This window comes from Lates calcarifer, linkage group LG3, assembly GCF_001640805.2.
Source record: "Lates calcarifer isolate ASB-BC8 linkage group LG3, TLL_Latcal_v3, whole genome shotgun sequence".
NCBI lineage: Eukaryota > Metazoa > Chordata > Actinopteri > Centropomidae > Lates > Lates calcarifer.
In genome coordinates, this window is record NC_066835.1 from 10,599,432 (window position 1) to 10,615,521 (window position 16,090).

The 16,090-nt window shown below is 42.0% G+C and overlaps 1 protein-coding gene across 2 annotated transcripts; it reads right to left on the reverse strand.

Moving 5' to 3' along the window:
* Nucleotides 1–410: 410 nt before the first annotated feature.
* On the reverse strand, nt 411–15,235 carry pdcd6ip (programmed cell death 6 interacting protein). 2 transcript variants are annotated; one of them, XM_018697596.2, is made up of 18 exons: nt 14,916–15,235; nt 12,324–12,378; nt 12,164–12,233; nt 11,185–11,312; nt 10,207–10,360; nt 9,171–9,271; nt 7,658–7,774; nt 7,225–7,447; nt 6,744–6,867; nt 6,050–6,227; nt 4,730–4,841; nt 4,420–4,589; nt 3,715–3,963; nt 3,185–3,319; nt 2,934–3,028; nt 2,697–2,805; nt 2,386–2,603; nt 411–1,604 (listed from the first exon to the last, which is right to left on the reverse strand). In XM_018697596.2, the coding sequence occupies exons 1-18, from the start codon at nt 15,119–15,121 to the stop codon at nt 1,415–1,417; spliced, it is 2,634 nt and encodes an 877-aa protein (XP_018553112.1). In that variant the 5' UTR covers nt 15,122–15,235; the 3' UTR covers nt 411–1,414. The 2 variants fall into 2 exon arrangements, with proteins under 2 accessions (XP_018553112.1, XP_018553111.1); XM_018697595.2 differs by having other exon boundaries at nt 7,658–7,789.
* Nucleotides 15,236–16,090: the final 855 nt, after the last annotated feature.

Here is a 16,090-nt window from a genome sequence, read left to right on the forward strand (position 1 = left end):
CTGGGGATGAAATCTATCTGTGGAGAAATCACCTGCGGGGAAATATGATTGGATGAGATCACGACCTCACTGGAACGTAATTTGCATGTCATCTAAATGGGATCTGCCCTCAGTGCTCGTGGAGGTCAAAAGGCGCCCGATTAGTTGAATGGGACGACTCCCTCCCTGATTGGCTGAAAGGAGCAACAATGGCAGGTGAAGTGCATGCTCTGCTCGGCTGCTGCTGCTGCTGCTGCTGCTGCTGCTGCTGGTGCTGCTGCTGGTGCTGCGTCTCTCCCTGTGAGCTGCAGGACTGCCCTCTTCTGGCTGCTTTACAAACCTCCACAATTCGATTAAAAAGAAAAAAAAAAAAACAGGAATACACACACAAACACAAACAAGACACCAAACATATAAAGACAGACAAAATCTGGCTGGCAGTTGTTGTTTTTAATCACATTAGAGCTGAGGAATAAAAATAAACACAAAGAGCATGAGAGTGCAGCGCACAGAGTGTCTCAGTTAACCACATACAGAGTCTTATTTATACATATATTTATATAATAGAACCATTTCTCCCACTTGTACAGCCTCTGATTGTAACACAGAAATATACCCACATTCCCTGGGTGAGAGAGAAAAGAGAAAAGAGCGAAAGAGAGCAGAGCTCTCAACAGTCATCATCTACATTAGAAAACCTACAGGCCATCCATTTTTATAGGTTTATACATCAGCGAGGCATCAGTATTCATTACAAAAATAGGAATATAGTTGATATAGAAGCACTGGGGGTTGATTGAGTGGGTGGGGTTGGGGGGAGGAGAGTGAGGATGCGGCTGCGCCCTCCCATCAGTGGCTTGACTCGTAACGGCCACCCATCCACCCACCCAACATACACACACACACACAAACTCCCAAACCTGGAGACGGGAGAGCCATCCCGGGGATTCTGCGTGCCTCCATGAGTGTTGTACAGCAGTCCAGCCCAAACTAAGAGTCAGTTATTAATGAAAATCAGTTTTAGGGTTTAAATTAAGCAATTAACAAAACCATTAGAAAATGAGTACATAAAAAATAATCTTGAGGAAAGAGGAGGGGGGTTAGTGCATTGATGAAAGTTGAGATAGTTTAGGAAAAAGTGCTGTTGGAGCCCAGAAAACATGAGCCGGGATAAAAGGAGGAGGGTGAGATGGCAAGAAAACCTTGGTGAGAGATGAAATAAAGTATAACAAAGTATTAAAGGGTTTCAGGGAGAAGTGCAAAGCAGCTCTGAGGTCGCCATTCACTTTTCTACAGCTGCTGTTAGTGAGAAAAAAAGAAAAGGATGAAAGAATAGATGAAAGGGAGCCAATGGAGATAAAGTGTTATTGCTGGGGGTATTTTTTTATTTGGTGTTAACGTGTGAGAAGAAGAATGAGGGGGATGGAGAGGAGAGTTATTGTTGAGGGTAGTAGGGCTGCTGCTGTGGCGGTTGCTGGGGGTAGCCGGGGTAGGGCTGTCCGGCGGGAGGGGCTCCTGGGTATCCTCCCTGTCCCGGAGTGGCCTGGTACGGCATGTAGGGCATGTTGGGCATGTTGTACTGGCCGTAAGCGTAAGGGTTGTAGCCCATAGGCATCTGGAAGTACCTGCATGGACACCGCAACAAAGAACACAAATGTGAGTGACGTTTCAGCGGTCACATCTTAATTTATTACAGGTCATTTTCTAAGCCAATTGTCTGTTTTCAGAAGCCAAATTTGACTAAGTTGTAAAAGTTTATCAGATAACGAGCTTCATTTTACCACTGAAGTTTTAGGCAGGACCAGTGCAAAGTAATCATGAGAAATAATATGCTCTTTCTATCCTGACATCATTTAGAGTTAGAAACAGGGTTAAGGTTCTATAACATTTTTGGAAAAGACAATCTTCAATCTTAAACATCTGCAAGAAGCTGAAGGTAAAAATAACCACAATTTAAATATTTGAAATCAGGATTTGTTGGCTGAAAATCCAGAAAGATGGCAGCCTATTTAATATTCACAATCTGTAGCTACCACCTGAAAATGAGATGAGCAGCTCAAGATGTGAACTGTTGATTAAATATGTATTTTACATATTTTATGCTGTAATCACAGCTGTAGCTGAATTATTTTTATACCTTATTTTTCACAAGCTACTTACCCCAAATACTGGAGATCCTGCCTAGTGATCAATTAAAATGATGAGCTTAAAATGTTAACACAAAGCTGGAAGATTCACATCAAACTGGCACGATGTGATTAGTGAGGTCATTTCTCTAGAGGGAAAGTCGCCACTGCGATGGTCTACAGAAGGCATGTTAACCCAACAGCAGCCATGATTATTTTCAGCCTTTACAAAATGAACATTAGCCAGATGCAACTGGTAGTGTTTGATGGGAGAACTCACCCTGGGTAGCCCTGGTAAGTGGGGTAAGGTGGTCCCTGGGCCTGGTTGGGTGGCACCACAGGTGGTGGGTTGTTGGCGGGAGGGCCAGTGGGTGGCGTGTTGGTTGGAGTGGTGGCGGCTGCCTGAGGGTTGAAGCTGGGAGGTGGTGGCCTGGCTGGGGGCTGGGGCTTGGCTACGGGCTGCTGCTGGGCTTGTTGAGGCTGCTGAGGCTGCTGAGGCTAAACAGCAGAGAGAAAGAAGACAGATCGATATACAACTGCCTGCCTTTTATAAAGTTCAGTGGTACTCAGTGTTTGTGAGTTGCTGCTTACAAATACGGTCCTGGGTGCAGGGGTTGGGCCGGCAGCGGGGTTGCTCTGATAGGCAGGAACATTGAAGGATGGAGCACTGGGCTCTCGGGCGATGCTCTGCTGCAGCTCCCTGAAACCAGGATGAAAACATTACCAACGTTGCTGGTGCCTCAGCTGCTCAGGTGGCCTGACCCACCTAACCAGCTCGTATCACACAAACCAATTAAATAAAAGAAAACAAAACAGACAAGTACGTACTTAAGTAGTTCATCCCGTTCTGTCTTGCGAGCGAAAACAATGTCGCTGCATTTGTTCTGGAACTTAAGCAGGATTTCTGTCAAGTCGTTGTAGAACTGAGGCGGGAGAAACAAAAGGGGACAAAAATAAATCACCTAGCTTAGCAAACAAATAAAAAGTAGAAAAACTTTTCTGACAAGATATGCATTCCTGCAGTACAGTTCATCCCTGCTGAGGCTCGCGTGTGCCGGTGTGTTGTGCTGAGTGAGTACCTTAGTGCCTTCGCGCAGGTTGCTGCTGATCTCAACGTAGCTGTCGTGGGCTGAAGCCAGCTTCTTCAGGACCTCCTCCCTCTGGTTGGCCTCCGTGTTGGACTGCTTCAGACTGCTGAACTCCTGGTGGGACGTCTGGCAGGTGATCACAGATTGAAACAGAAAAGATTGAGGAGGTTAACCTCTGAACCTTCTTAGAACATGAGTAAATTTATGAGCAGTAAACTATAAATTATTCGTTCACACAGGAGGGTACCATTCAGAGAGCAAACTGGGTTTTACTCACTGTTTGGACTTTATCTGCACCTGTTGTGCGAACTGCTTGCAAATGTTCTTTGTTTGATTCAGGTAATGCGTCGGCGATTCCAGTAAAGAAAGTCACTTTTTGTTTGCTTTGCTTCAGAAACTCAAATTTCATTTTAGCTACAAACACCCTTTTAAGCTAGTGAAATGTTCAAAGTCACTTCACCAAAACAGAATAACAGAAAGTGTCTCTTCAACAAGAGGTCACCTCCTGTGTGTTTATATACCTGAACTTGTCCCAGCAGCTCTTCCTGTGTGCGGAGGGTGGCCTGTACCCTCTGGTTGTAGGAGCCGTACAGCTGGTCGAGCTGGGAGAGTGACAGCTGCTCCTCGTTGATGGCCCCGTCCTGGGCGAGCGCCGTCAGGAAGGCGGTGGACATGTCGAAGGTCACGCTCTTGATCTCTCCTTCCAGGGTCTCCCTCTCCTTCTTCATCTCGTCCAGCTGGGCGAGCTGGGAGCGCAGCACGTTCACCACCTGGAGTGGAGATGGACAACACAACTTGACTTTTTCCATCCTTTCTCAGTGCGCTACCCTACATTAACCCTGACCTTTCACCCTGTGTTGTAACGACTGCATCCTACAGCACACTTTGACACCTTTTTGTTTTTCACTTTAGCATGGATGCAGTGTTACTTAAGACATGCACTTCTTCACTCTTTCCCAGTTCTGCTTGCTTAGTTCTTTAAGTTCCCCAGTGAAACACAATGCAAAGTCAGCAAACAAAATGAAAAATGGAGCTACTGTGGGGAGGAGGGAAAATAGCCATAAAGCACACAATGTCCAACGGGTGTTTGTGTACAGCAGGTTTCTATGTTTATGTGGCACAAAATATCCTGGGATGAGGTGGCAGACAGCAATAAAAAGTTTTAGTTTTACATTAAATGGCCACACAAACAAAGATATTGAAGATGAAAATACAGGTGCACAGACCTCGCTGCCTTGCAGTGTTTTGGTCGGGTTGGCAGAGGGGATGGCAGCGTTTAGCTCGTCCTCTGGTTTACACAGCAGGGTGATCATGTCACAGTGGGCGCTGTAGCGGTCCCTCACCACCTGGTCGGCCTGAACAGCCTTGTCCAAGATGTTGCGGAAGTTAGCTCCCTCTGGGGAGGAGGGAAGGGGGGAAGGTTAGAGAGACAAAGAAAGGAGGAAAGGAAGGACAGATGAGGACCGTGGTCAACAGTGTATGGAAACATATGTACAAACTCCATAAATGTGTGTATGTGTGTGTGTGTTTGCATACCTGCACGAAGGGGCTTATACAGGTCTCCAGAGGGGGTTCTGTTCCAGCGCTGGTTGAACTTGGTTCTCAGCTCATTGTCTGTTGTCTCTTCATCATCCAGCATCTTCAGAGACTGACGGACAAAAACACAAACATACTGAACGCATGCAGGAAATATAAAGGTCTTAACAACGCACACATTAGACAATCTGATGACTATTATTACTCATTTAAAGCCTGGGCCATGGGTGGTGAGTGCAGAGGTATTACTTCAGAGGAATTCGCTGTACATTTACTCAACAATCTGGCAACAATACAGTACACACGTTGATGTAGGGCTGCAGCTCAGTTATCATCATAATCTATACATTTCTTTGACTCAATTGTTTTTTCTACAAAATGTCAGAAAGTAGGGAATAAAGTTATTACAAGTGCTGAGAACTCAAGGTGCTCTAGTGTGTCTGACCAACAGTGTACAAGCCAAAGGTATTCAATAAAAGACAGAGGAACACCACCATCCTTACATTTAAGAACCTTAAATCATTAAAAGACTTGGTATTTTTTCTTGATGAATAACTTAAAAATTATTACTAAACATGTTGAGGATTGTCTATTTCTGTTCAATTTTGTCAATCAACTTATCAATGAACTGTTTCAGTACTTTCGTGTCTTTTAAAAAAGTAAAAATCCTGCCTAGAGATTTCAAATAAATAAATAATACACAATCTGCTTTTTGGCCAACAGAAATGTACTTTCCTGTTTTTTTATTTTTCATTTTCAGTTATTGTGCTTTGTTTTTATACAACAGAACTGCCTACTTTTTTGGGGGGAAATTAGGACATTTTTTGGGTTTGGACTTTTCAACTCTGCCAGCAAACTTGGAAGCAGATTGTGTTTTATGTTTTATGTTTTCCCCCCCCGTCTGTTTATTTGTTTGTCTGTTCGCTGTCTCAAAAAACAGGGTTTGGCAGGATCTGGTGGACAGACAGTCCTTGGCCCAAAGATCAGTGGATTACATTTCAGTGATGATCCTGCTCTGGGATTTCCGCCATTAGGAACGATTATGAGTTTTTAGGATTCATGTGTTCTTCTGGTAGTGGTGGTGGAAAAGTCCAAGTCGGCTGATGAACAGCATCAGATTCATATGCTACTTTGTCAAGAAAGCAAAGCCATATGACAAACAAGCTGTTCAAGAGGCTCTACTTCTAAATGTGCCTTCTTTACTTTTTAAAATGGATTCAGGATTACAATGTGCAGTAAGGTGAGAGGTTACATCACTGGCATGTGGTGTAGTAAGACATGTATAATTCAGTGCGTTTCTATTCGTCTCTGACCACCAACCTCGTCCAGGATCTCTCGGTTGCGAGTCAGGAGCTCGGGTAGGTCTTTGATTAGCTGCTCGATGCTCTGCAGTCCTCCTTGCTGCACAATGGATCTGGCCTTCTCAGCAATGGATTGTGGGATAGAGTCTCCTGACAGGTCCTCCAGAGCAGCTGGCAAGTTGAGGGATGCCAACACCCTGATGGACAGTTACAAATCATCTGTCAGGTATTATGGTCTCTCAAACATCAAAAACCTATCACCAGGTCACAATGTTTTAGAAAAAAAAAACTGCTTTCATAAAGTTAAATTTGAGAAGACAAAGACAAAGACAATTTTAATATAGATGATTAAAGTTATGTAACTATTTTAAATGAAAAAAGACACCTATTTTTAATTGAAATAATATAAATGATACTGTACTCATCTTTTTATTGGATCAAATACTGCAAATTGTTAAGCACTTATTAGTTTCTTCAAATTGTGTAACAGAAGTGCTTGACTGTTACTTAGGGCACTACAATAAAAACACAAGTATTTTTATCGACATTTTAATGGTATCGGGTGCGCTATTATGTAATGAATTTTTAATAAACCCATCCACGTGTGGAGACACAATGAACATGCTCACTGGAAGACAACTACACAAATACACCTGCATACTGACATAAACCAGCACAAGCAGAGTTACTCATACAGACACAGGACGACGTACCCGTTGCAGAGATTGGTGGCCTCCCTCATCGAGCCCACCAGTCTGTTCACAGTCTCAGCCTTCCTCTGGTTGTAAATGCTCATGGACTGCTGCACCGCCATGGGAACCATCTTCTCAAACAAGTCTGCAGAGGAGAGGAGACCATAAATAACTGATATCTGAAGTTACCCACTCCCCGTACAAGCACATTACATCTTGTTTGTGTAATTAGCACAAAAACTGAAGTGTAAAAACGTCACACTGCAGTTTCACAGTGGTTTACGTGTGCAACCTTTTTCTCTACAAAAAACTCTACAGTAACATCCTAGATGTCTTCTTCTCACTATGAAGTTGCAGCAAAGATGTTTTGTAAACACTTTTCTCAGAACTCAAACTATTCCTTTAAAACTTCTAATCTACCTGGATGTAGATACTTAGTCTCTCCAAGTGTATCAATCCATCGTGACAATGGGGAACAGTGATAAGTTTCTGTGTATTGTACCTGTGAATTTCTGGCTGAGTGGAGGTGTGATGGTAGTGGCTTTGACCAGCGCTGCCTTGCCAATATGCTCCAGATCCTTGACTTCAGGAACGCGGTCATGGTAGATAAAGTCGTTGTCTTTTTTGGCGGCTGTGAGGGCTCGGTTGATCTTGTCACTCAGGTCCTTCACACTCACATACTCGTCGTAACGAGAAGCCACTGTCTTCACCAACTCTGCTGCGTGCTGGAGCGATCAACAGAGGAGAGAAAATTGAGGAAAAAATTGCTTTATGAGTTCGTGTTTTTTTTTCTTTTCTTTTTTTTTTTTTGATGTGGAACGTCAAGGTAAATTTGTTTTGTTAACTTTACACAGGCATTAGAGATAAGAATTAATCCAAATGATGATAAATGAGTAGCTACATCACCTGAAAATGTGAGAATATGAAAGCTGTACCTGCAGGCGAGCGATCTCCTCTCCAAAACGCTTCTTCTGCTTGGCCAAGACGCTCTGGTGCAGCTCTGCGTTGGCCTGCATGATGCAGTGCTTGGCCGCTAGAACCGGCAGCACTTCCTGAAAATAAAAATACTGACCAGGGAGAGGCAACCACAGAGCAACACGCAGGCACGCAAACAGATATATACACGCACATACACACAATGGCAAGGCAAACCACATAATGGCAGACGCACACCAGCGGAGTCAAATCACAGGTGACATCACAAAAGCCAATCACAAACAGGCACAAGCAGTCAGATGTGTGCAAACACAAGAGAAGCGTGCACACACACGCACACACACCCAGTGCCAGCACCACCACCACGAGGGATGCAGAAAGAAAGAAAGACGAGAGAGAAAACAGAACAGGCCATGAGTGTTTAACCTTTCAGCAAAAGCTGTTACACCTTCATCAAACGTCCTACAGCCATGTGTATGTGTGTGTGTGTGTGTGTGAATATGATGGTGCATGTGTATGTGTAATTTCAGCATTCAGGTAGAACACAGATGCTGCTTTTGAGATTTGGATCAATGTCCCTGACCTTGTTTTCTGTGTGCAAACAAAAAGTGACATCTTCATTCTTAAAAAATACACGCTCATGTGTGTAGAGCTGCTGTCACTGATGAGAACTACACACTTTATGACAGAACACAAATAATGAGGATGTCCGATTGGGAGCGGGTTGCACCATATGTAAATCTATCATCTGTTTTGTCTGCTCAGCCCCTCCAAAATTCAAAGGTCGGGTCGCACCATTAAAGCTGAGTGTCTGAACAGTAAAGACCTCAGTAGACAGTGAACATCTGATGCTAGGAAACATTGACAGCACCGTCCAATTAAAAACAAAAATTTATTCCAGTATGCATCAGGGCTGATTGACAGATGTGCCAAATGTAAAAAATATTAAAAAGATGCAGATCAATATTTCCTAGAACCCAGAATACAACTTTCTTGTGTCTTGTTTTGAGCATTTTAAGTGACTCATTCCATGCTTTTCACCTTAGTTTGATTTCATTAACCTGAAAATAATCTGTTGTGTGAACCTGAGGTGGTGTGTGTGCGAGTGTGTTTCAGTCACAGTGTTAGACAGACAGTAAGTACTTCAGATGCCCATGATAAGATGGTAAGAAACCATTCAGAATGAAAACTGCAGTTCAGTAGTAACCAACCAATCAGAGTGAAAACAGGATGGAAATGGACCAATGAGAACAGAGAGAGATTGCAATTTGGACAGTCCCGCAACCTGAGTACCACTCTTGAGATCTTTTTATTTCACACAAACTCACACATACAAAACAATACACACAATCAGACACACTAAACAAATGCCAAACCACACAGAATCCAAACTATGTATGAATCTCCACCACACTGAACACATGGCGAACTGTGAGTGTGTTTCTTGTTGTTTTCATTCTGGTTAAACCCGAGCAGTTTTTAGGTTAATGTGTAGTGGTGTCCTTCACATACCTTGGGAAGGTTGTCTTTGTACTGGCACTGCTTGAAGGCGTCACCATAGAAATCTGCCGCCTGATTGGCCAGCTTTGCGATGACAGCATCCTTCATCTTATCTGTTGGTTGAACAAGCCACTTTTAAAGTCAACCAGCACCCGGTACATATCAAAACACAGTCAAAATAAGATGCTGTGTTCTTGCAAACCATTTGTCACATACTGATAACTGACATGTAGTCATACATTCACACACAGTAGATGTCATATAACAGATTAATTCTCTGAGTGGTTTTCAGAAGCGCTCTGTGGTTGCAATCTCCTGTGCACTTAATCCATTTTACAACAGTGTTAATACATCTCCGTACATCCTACAAAGTGCTAAGTGTAGAAACTCATTTACAACAAAGTCATCCATCTCAGCAAAAAAACATATGTGTATATATATATACATACATATATATATACATACATAATATATATATATATATATATATAATATATATATATATATATATATATAACATATATATATATACACATATATACACATATATATACATATATATATATGGGGGGGCTATTTTATGATGTAAGTTTCAAAACTGTTGTGCTTAAAAACTCTAATAAGCAAATCTGGAGACAGAACTGGGACAGAAGCTGTGTGTGGAGCCTGGATCAAAACTGCCTGCTGCCATAGCTAGAAATTACTCTTAGGACAAAAAAAAATCATGAGTGTGTAATTAAAGATGCTATTTATTCAAAGTACAATTACTCTGCTTCACTTATATCAGCAAGACTGGTAGATGTGTGACAGCAGTGTCCCTAAACACTGAAACTTTTCAGACCCATTACTGAGCAAAACACTAAGTAGTAGTCCTTTGTGTGTGATGCACTTTTCTAAAGTAAGGAAAAATGGATTCTGTGGTCTCCTTTTCTGAGTATCTACATGACAGAAAGAGATAAATCATAATGATGCTCTGCTGAAAAGCTCTGGGAGTCCCAATAGCAGTTTTTTAATGTTTTAGTCTCTATGTGTTTTGTCTTTTGGATACCTGAAGTAGCCTTGAGGAAGAAGACCTCCTGGGCCTGGGCCAGCATAATGAGGCTCAGGGTGCCTACAGTTTCAGGGGAGATGTCCATGGTGGGCTCCCTGTTCAGTGCAGACAGCACTGTGTCCTTGATGTGACCAAACGCTCCACTGGCCAGCTGGATAGAGACACAGATAAAAAGAGAAACAACAGATGAGACGCTAACATCATGAGTGAAATGCACAGCCCTGGATGTCCTGACTGCACATCACTAACCCCCAGTGTCTACTGAATCATCATGTTTCAGCTTGGTCGCACCTGGTGGAAACAATCAACAACAACTGAATTCATGCCACCATGCCAACATCCTCTGGTTGCAGTGTCTCAACAACAGCTCTTTTCTCTGCTCTGCTGCCTTTACATGCTAACAACCAGTTTCCCAAGAACAATTTGGTAGCACTGCTAACACACAGATCCCAGATGGTCATGATGATTATGTTTTGCAAAAGCCCGCTGCTTACAGACTAGATAAATTTGCATGTCCTGCAGGCCTCTAACCTGCTCAAGCCTGGGTCAAGGTTTAACCATGTCAAAATTGCATGGAATTCACTTGTGCTCTTTTGGCAGTATCCATATTTACAGACAACTGCCCTAGAATGAATGCTGAGGAATCTGACTTGGGCTCATTTACATGGAGTGAAACTAGTTTTTCTTGTTTGTTTATGTCACTTCCCTTAAGTCTGGGAATCAGGGAAATTAATGGTATGATTTGCCTTCTGATAAATATTCAGGAAATACAGATACAAAATAAACATCATGCTGTGTACAGTAAATAAAATGTGTAGTGCAGCTACAAAATAGCTGTTAGCATATACCACCATGAATCAATACATCTGACTGATCAGGAAAAACAGTATAACACTGATATTTCACAGTTATTTCCGCCTGGAATTTAAATCATGCTCTACAAGTGTCTATACAACTGTGTGGCGGTGCACCCACCTGATAGTATTTGGCCGCAGCCTTCAGTCCCTCATCGTTGTCCAGGTTCTGCTCTGAGGCAATCTGACTGGCCAGTGCTGCTGCGTTGAACAACACACACGTCTTCTCATAACCCAAACTGGCCAGAGCTGCAAAACAAAAACATTGTTGTTTTATTTTTTGGACAACTTGATTTACTGAATAGCATACTTTCATAGCACACTGGCAGAGTTTGTGATATTAAGATTCATTTAATTTTTTCCACTGCTAGAAACTGATTATGATACAGAGTGAGATGTTTCTTTCATCCCTTAGATGTTTCGTCGGATATCAAACCAATTTTCTTTTTGGTCGACACAGCTGTTTGTGTGGGGTTGGCATTTTCTCCAACCAACATTTCTGCTGCTTCATTCTACATTTTTGTCGCCCAGAGTAAACTGGAAAGATTCCCACAGTCATGAGCTCCCACAATTCACCACAGAGGACAAAAGATTCAAGCGTGAACAGAATAAATGTGAAGAGTGTGAAGTGCAAAAAGGGCAACCAGGGGATTTTTCACTTGTTTTTTTCACTTCACACGGACTTTCTGAATTTTAAAGATTTCTTACTTTTATTTAGTTTTTTGCTTTGACCACCTGTTATTCTCTGACCCTGACAAACACTTTCTGTTGCAACACACACATACCTGTGTCATGTCTTCCTCTCTCCTTCACAGACTTGACAGTGGCTATTTTTTCTTTAAACCCTATACAACACCTTGTTAGGCCTGTTTCTGGATGTGAAGTAAAACAGGACCTATTTACGGTTAGAACGCATTGCTGCTCATTGGGGGTGTGTGTGACACAGATGGATTAAAGGATAGTATGACAGATATGTACCTCGAGGGCAAAGCCCTATATTAGCTTTGACTCTAGTAATATTATTTCCTCCTTTTGCAGTTTTGCAATACACAGATATTCTCCCACAGACACAAATGCACTTGGTAAGAGGCTGCACCTACCGAGCTTGACCGAGCCCCCAAACAGCGATCCTTTATCAAAGGCATCCTTCCATGTGAAGGTTAAGCAGAGCTGTGAAAACAGAGAGAGGCTTTGTGTTGAAGTTCCTCTGTTTGGGAGCTATGTCTAACCCACAATCATGTGTGCTGTACAATCAATTACCTGGTTTTCAGAGAAGGGAAACTTGGGCTCGACGGCACACAGCTGGTCATAGTATCTGTAGAGAGAAAGAAATGACAGAATGACAGTATTAAAAACATGTTTTTTATGTATCTAAACCCAAAAATACTTGTTCTAATTGTTTTATACAGATCATATGTCATGATTTTTTTAACTGGAACAAGAGAAAGGTTTTATTCTGGATTGTTACTGAACTTTAGTTAAAGTTTGAACTTTAGTTAAAGTTCAGTTAAAAAGAAGAAAAAAAGAAAAATGGCAGTGCAGTAAATCATAATTGAGAAACTGGGTAAAGAGGTAGTGATTATTTTGACATTAACTGCTGCTCTGTGGTTTGAGGAAGCTCTGACTTTTCAGACACTTGACAATGAGTCAGGAAAAAATATCAGGACAGGAGAGCACACTGCAGTGCTCACGCACGCACGCACACGTACACACACACACAGATACAAAGAGTCCATGACGGCTCCTCAGCTCTTCATCTAATCAGTGTCTCTGACTATGATGTGAACAGTCTATTATTAGGCATGACAACATGGTTAGGGAATCCCCTAGTACCAGTTCATCCACCCTGCTTTTCCAGCACCAAGAAAGACTTGAGTGCAAACATAAACGAAAACTGGGTTTATATATAGACCTACCCACATACACAGTTTGTTATCCTTATGTTTCCCACTCAGACAGACAAGGACAAACACAAACACTTGTGCACAGAGGAAAGCTGAGATGAGGTGTGCCATTCTAGCTGACTGAAGAGAAAAAGAAAACGTCCCATACAAAACAATGGTCACCATGGTGACACAATAGCTGTGTGTCTGCTTGCCTGTGAAAGGGATAGGGCCCGTCGCCCTGGCTACCTGGCACATTGCTAACAGACGACATGTGCAGTGAGCCAAGGAGCGACAATGCTAATGGCCAGCAATAACAGCCAGTTTTGAACAGACATGCTAGCTTCAACTACATCTCTAATAAGCCAAGACCAGGTATGTGCTAACCCACAGGCCCACATGAATTACACACAAAACCTTTCAAAAATATCTACATTTAAGTCTTGTGTTAGGTAGTTATAGGTAGAAATTAAAACAGAGGGATAATCTTTTGGCTGCAATACTGATATAACCTTTGAGGAGCTTAATCTTGGCTAATACAAGACTGTTCTTTGCACTGCAGCTAAAAAGTAACTCACTGTGGAGAAAAATTGAAGACTGGCACCTTGCAAGTAGCATACCTGGCAACTCATGTAATCTGGACAAACCTGGTGCATAGAAAAACTCATGAGTCATAAAGAACAAAGACTGAGGAAAGAAAGGGCAAAGTCTGTTTCTATCTGACACATACAAACTGTGTATGTTGGTTAATACTGAGTGGCATAATAATGGTAAGTTTTATGACAATATATGGATAAGGCCCAGGCTAACTCAGCCAAGACCTCTCTGACTTTTCCATTAGAGCTGAGTCATTAAACAATTTAAGAGTCTACACTGTTACATAATAGAAAGCCAGCAGTTAATAACAGCCTGATGGGGTCAGTGTAGCATGGGACAGAGGAAGTTTGCATAAATCCTTCTTCCTACGCATTTCCTCTATGATCAGCACTGTGACACTCTTTTGCCAATTATACTTTGTGGATACGTCCACAGCAGCTATTCAAAACATAAAATCCACTGGCACAGTATTTCTAGATCTTCTCTGTTGCATGTGTTTCCATGCCTCTCCTTTCTTCTGATTCTCAGTTATCAGACTGATCTCTGTTTGCAGATATGAAAAACCGGTTTATTACCCCTGCCACACTGAGGACGTCAATTAATGTGGTTACCAGGTGGAGTAACGGCGTTGGCTACAGCTGGACCTGAATCTGACAGGTTCCTGTGTCTGGACTCTCTCGCCAGTGCTGTGTAGATATATATCTAATCTAACAATGTGCCGAGAAGTTTGAATAGATCTGTTAGCAGACACGTATAAAACTTGATCTTAACAACTGCAATCTCTGTGGATGTCACTGCACTATCATTAAAAATCTGGATCTGTCAGCTGACTATGAGCCTGATGATTAGGTTGAATGATGGTGACTGGGAGTTTTATTTGAGCTCGTGTGGTGGTTTTGTAGCATACACCTGACACTTATTTTATGCTTAATATGTTTCATGTTCAAGCCACTGTGAGTATGGGGACATAATAAAGTTTAAGTTGAGGCTCATCTACTGCTAAAGCAAACCATGTTTTCTTTGAGTCATGTCAATGAGTTAGCCATAGCTTAAGATCACAACTAGCTCGGCCTACATGGCTAACTTCGTCTTTAACGTATCTGACAGCTCAGTTAAACAAGCTAACAAGCGAAGTCTCTCTTCGCCTCACATGGAAACTTGGCATAAACAACGTATGAGTCAGTTATTTTGGAGAAAAATACCTCCTAGCATATTAGCACGACCAACTTTAGCTCCTAGGTTAGCAACTAAAAGCTAACACATCTGGGCGCGGCGATGACTGAGCTAGCTTACCGCCACAGGTAAGAAAGTTGCTCGAGGTGTTAGTAACATGGTAGCTAGTTCGTGTGTTTTGTAGAAGACGGGTTTCTACCTGAGGAGAATCTCCAAGGAGCTCTCGTGTTTGTCCAGCGGCCTTCCCAGTGCGTTTTTACGGAGCTTGTTCAACTCCTCCACGGCACGAACATACTCCCCTTGCTCCTCGCCCGCTGGGTATGTGGCCGTTACAAATTTCGACAGCGGTTTCACCAGATCCACTTCAGAAGACTTTTTCAACGGGACTGAAATAAACGTTGCCATTTCGCCCCGCAGAAGAGCTTTATTTAATCAGAAAGACAGAGACGATTGGCGAACAACGAACACAAACAACAGCGAGCGACCCACTTCCTGGATTCTCACAAGGTACGTCAAATTACGTCATGGGGAACGGAGCGGCGCACCGCGCAGAATCACTATCGTTTTAATGGGAAATGAATTAACTGAAAGAAAATTAAGCTTTATCTGCTTACAGCCACGGCTATTAATTTCCACGACGGGACACCATGGCCGGATTAACCTACTAGAGGGCCCAATGGCAAAATTAACTTGCTGGACCCTTACAAACCCCCTGTTCCTCCCAGTCTTTGTGTAATATGTACAGTATTCTCATGACAGATTATTACATGGTACCTGGTTTGCTGTGAGGTAATCTGTTTCAACACAAAAACATAATATTCCTGCATTTAACCACTCAAATATACTCTATATGTACTATAGACTAAGTATAGAGTATATCTACTCTCTATATACTGATAATATACTCAAATATATATTCAGACAGAAAATATAACTGTGAGACAGTTTTATAATTATTCTAAAAGTCTGCTCATTATTATGAAATGTTATTTCATCCTGCTCACACGCTTTTCTTATCAGTTTTTCCTGCCCTGTTTTTATTTCACATTTTCCCCAATTACCTTTTTATTTTACAATACCACTTTTCAACACAAAGTCAGTCAGTTACAAGTGCATGCAAAAGTATTCAACTCACCATGGACGCATATGAAGTTACACAATTTGTTTTCACTTCAAATCAACTTTTATTCATGAAAACTGTGTAAATACTTAGAGAAGCAGTGTGCAATTGGCTGATTCAGACCAAAGCAACAGACATATTTGTAATATACTATCAAATCTGTGTTAATCTACATGACTACATATTACTTAATATTTTATTAATGTAGTGTTTAATGTAGAGCACTTTGAGGTAATAAAACAGGACCCACGTCA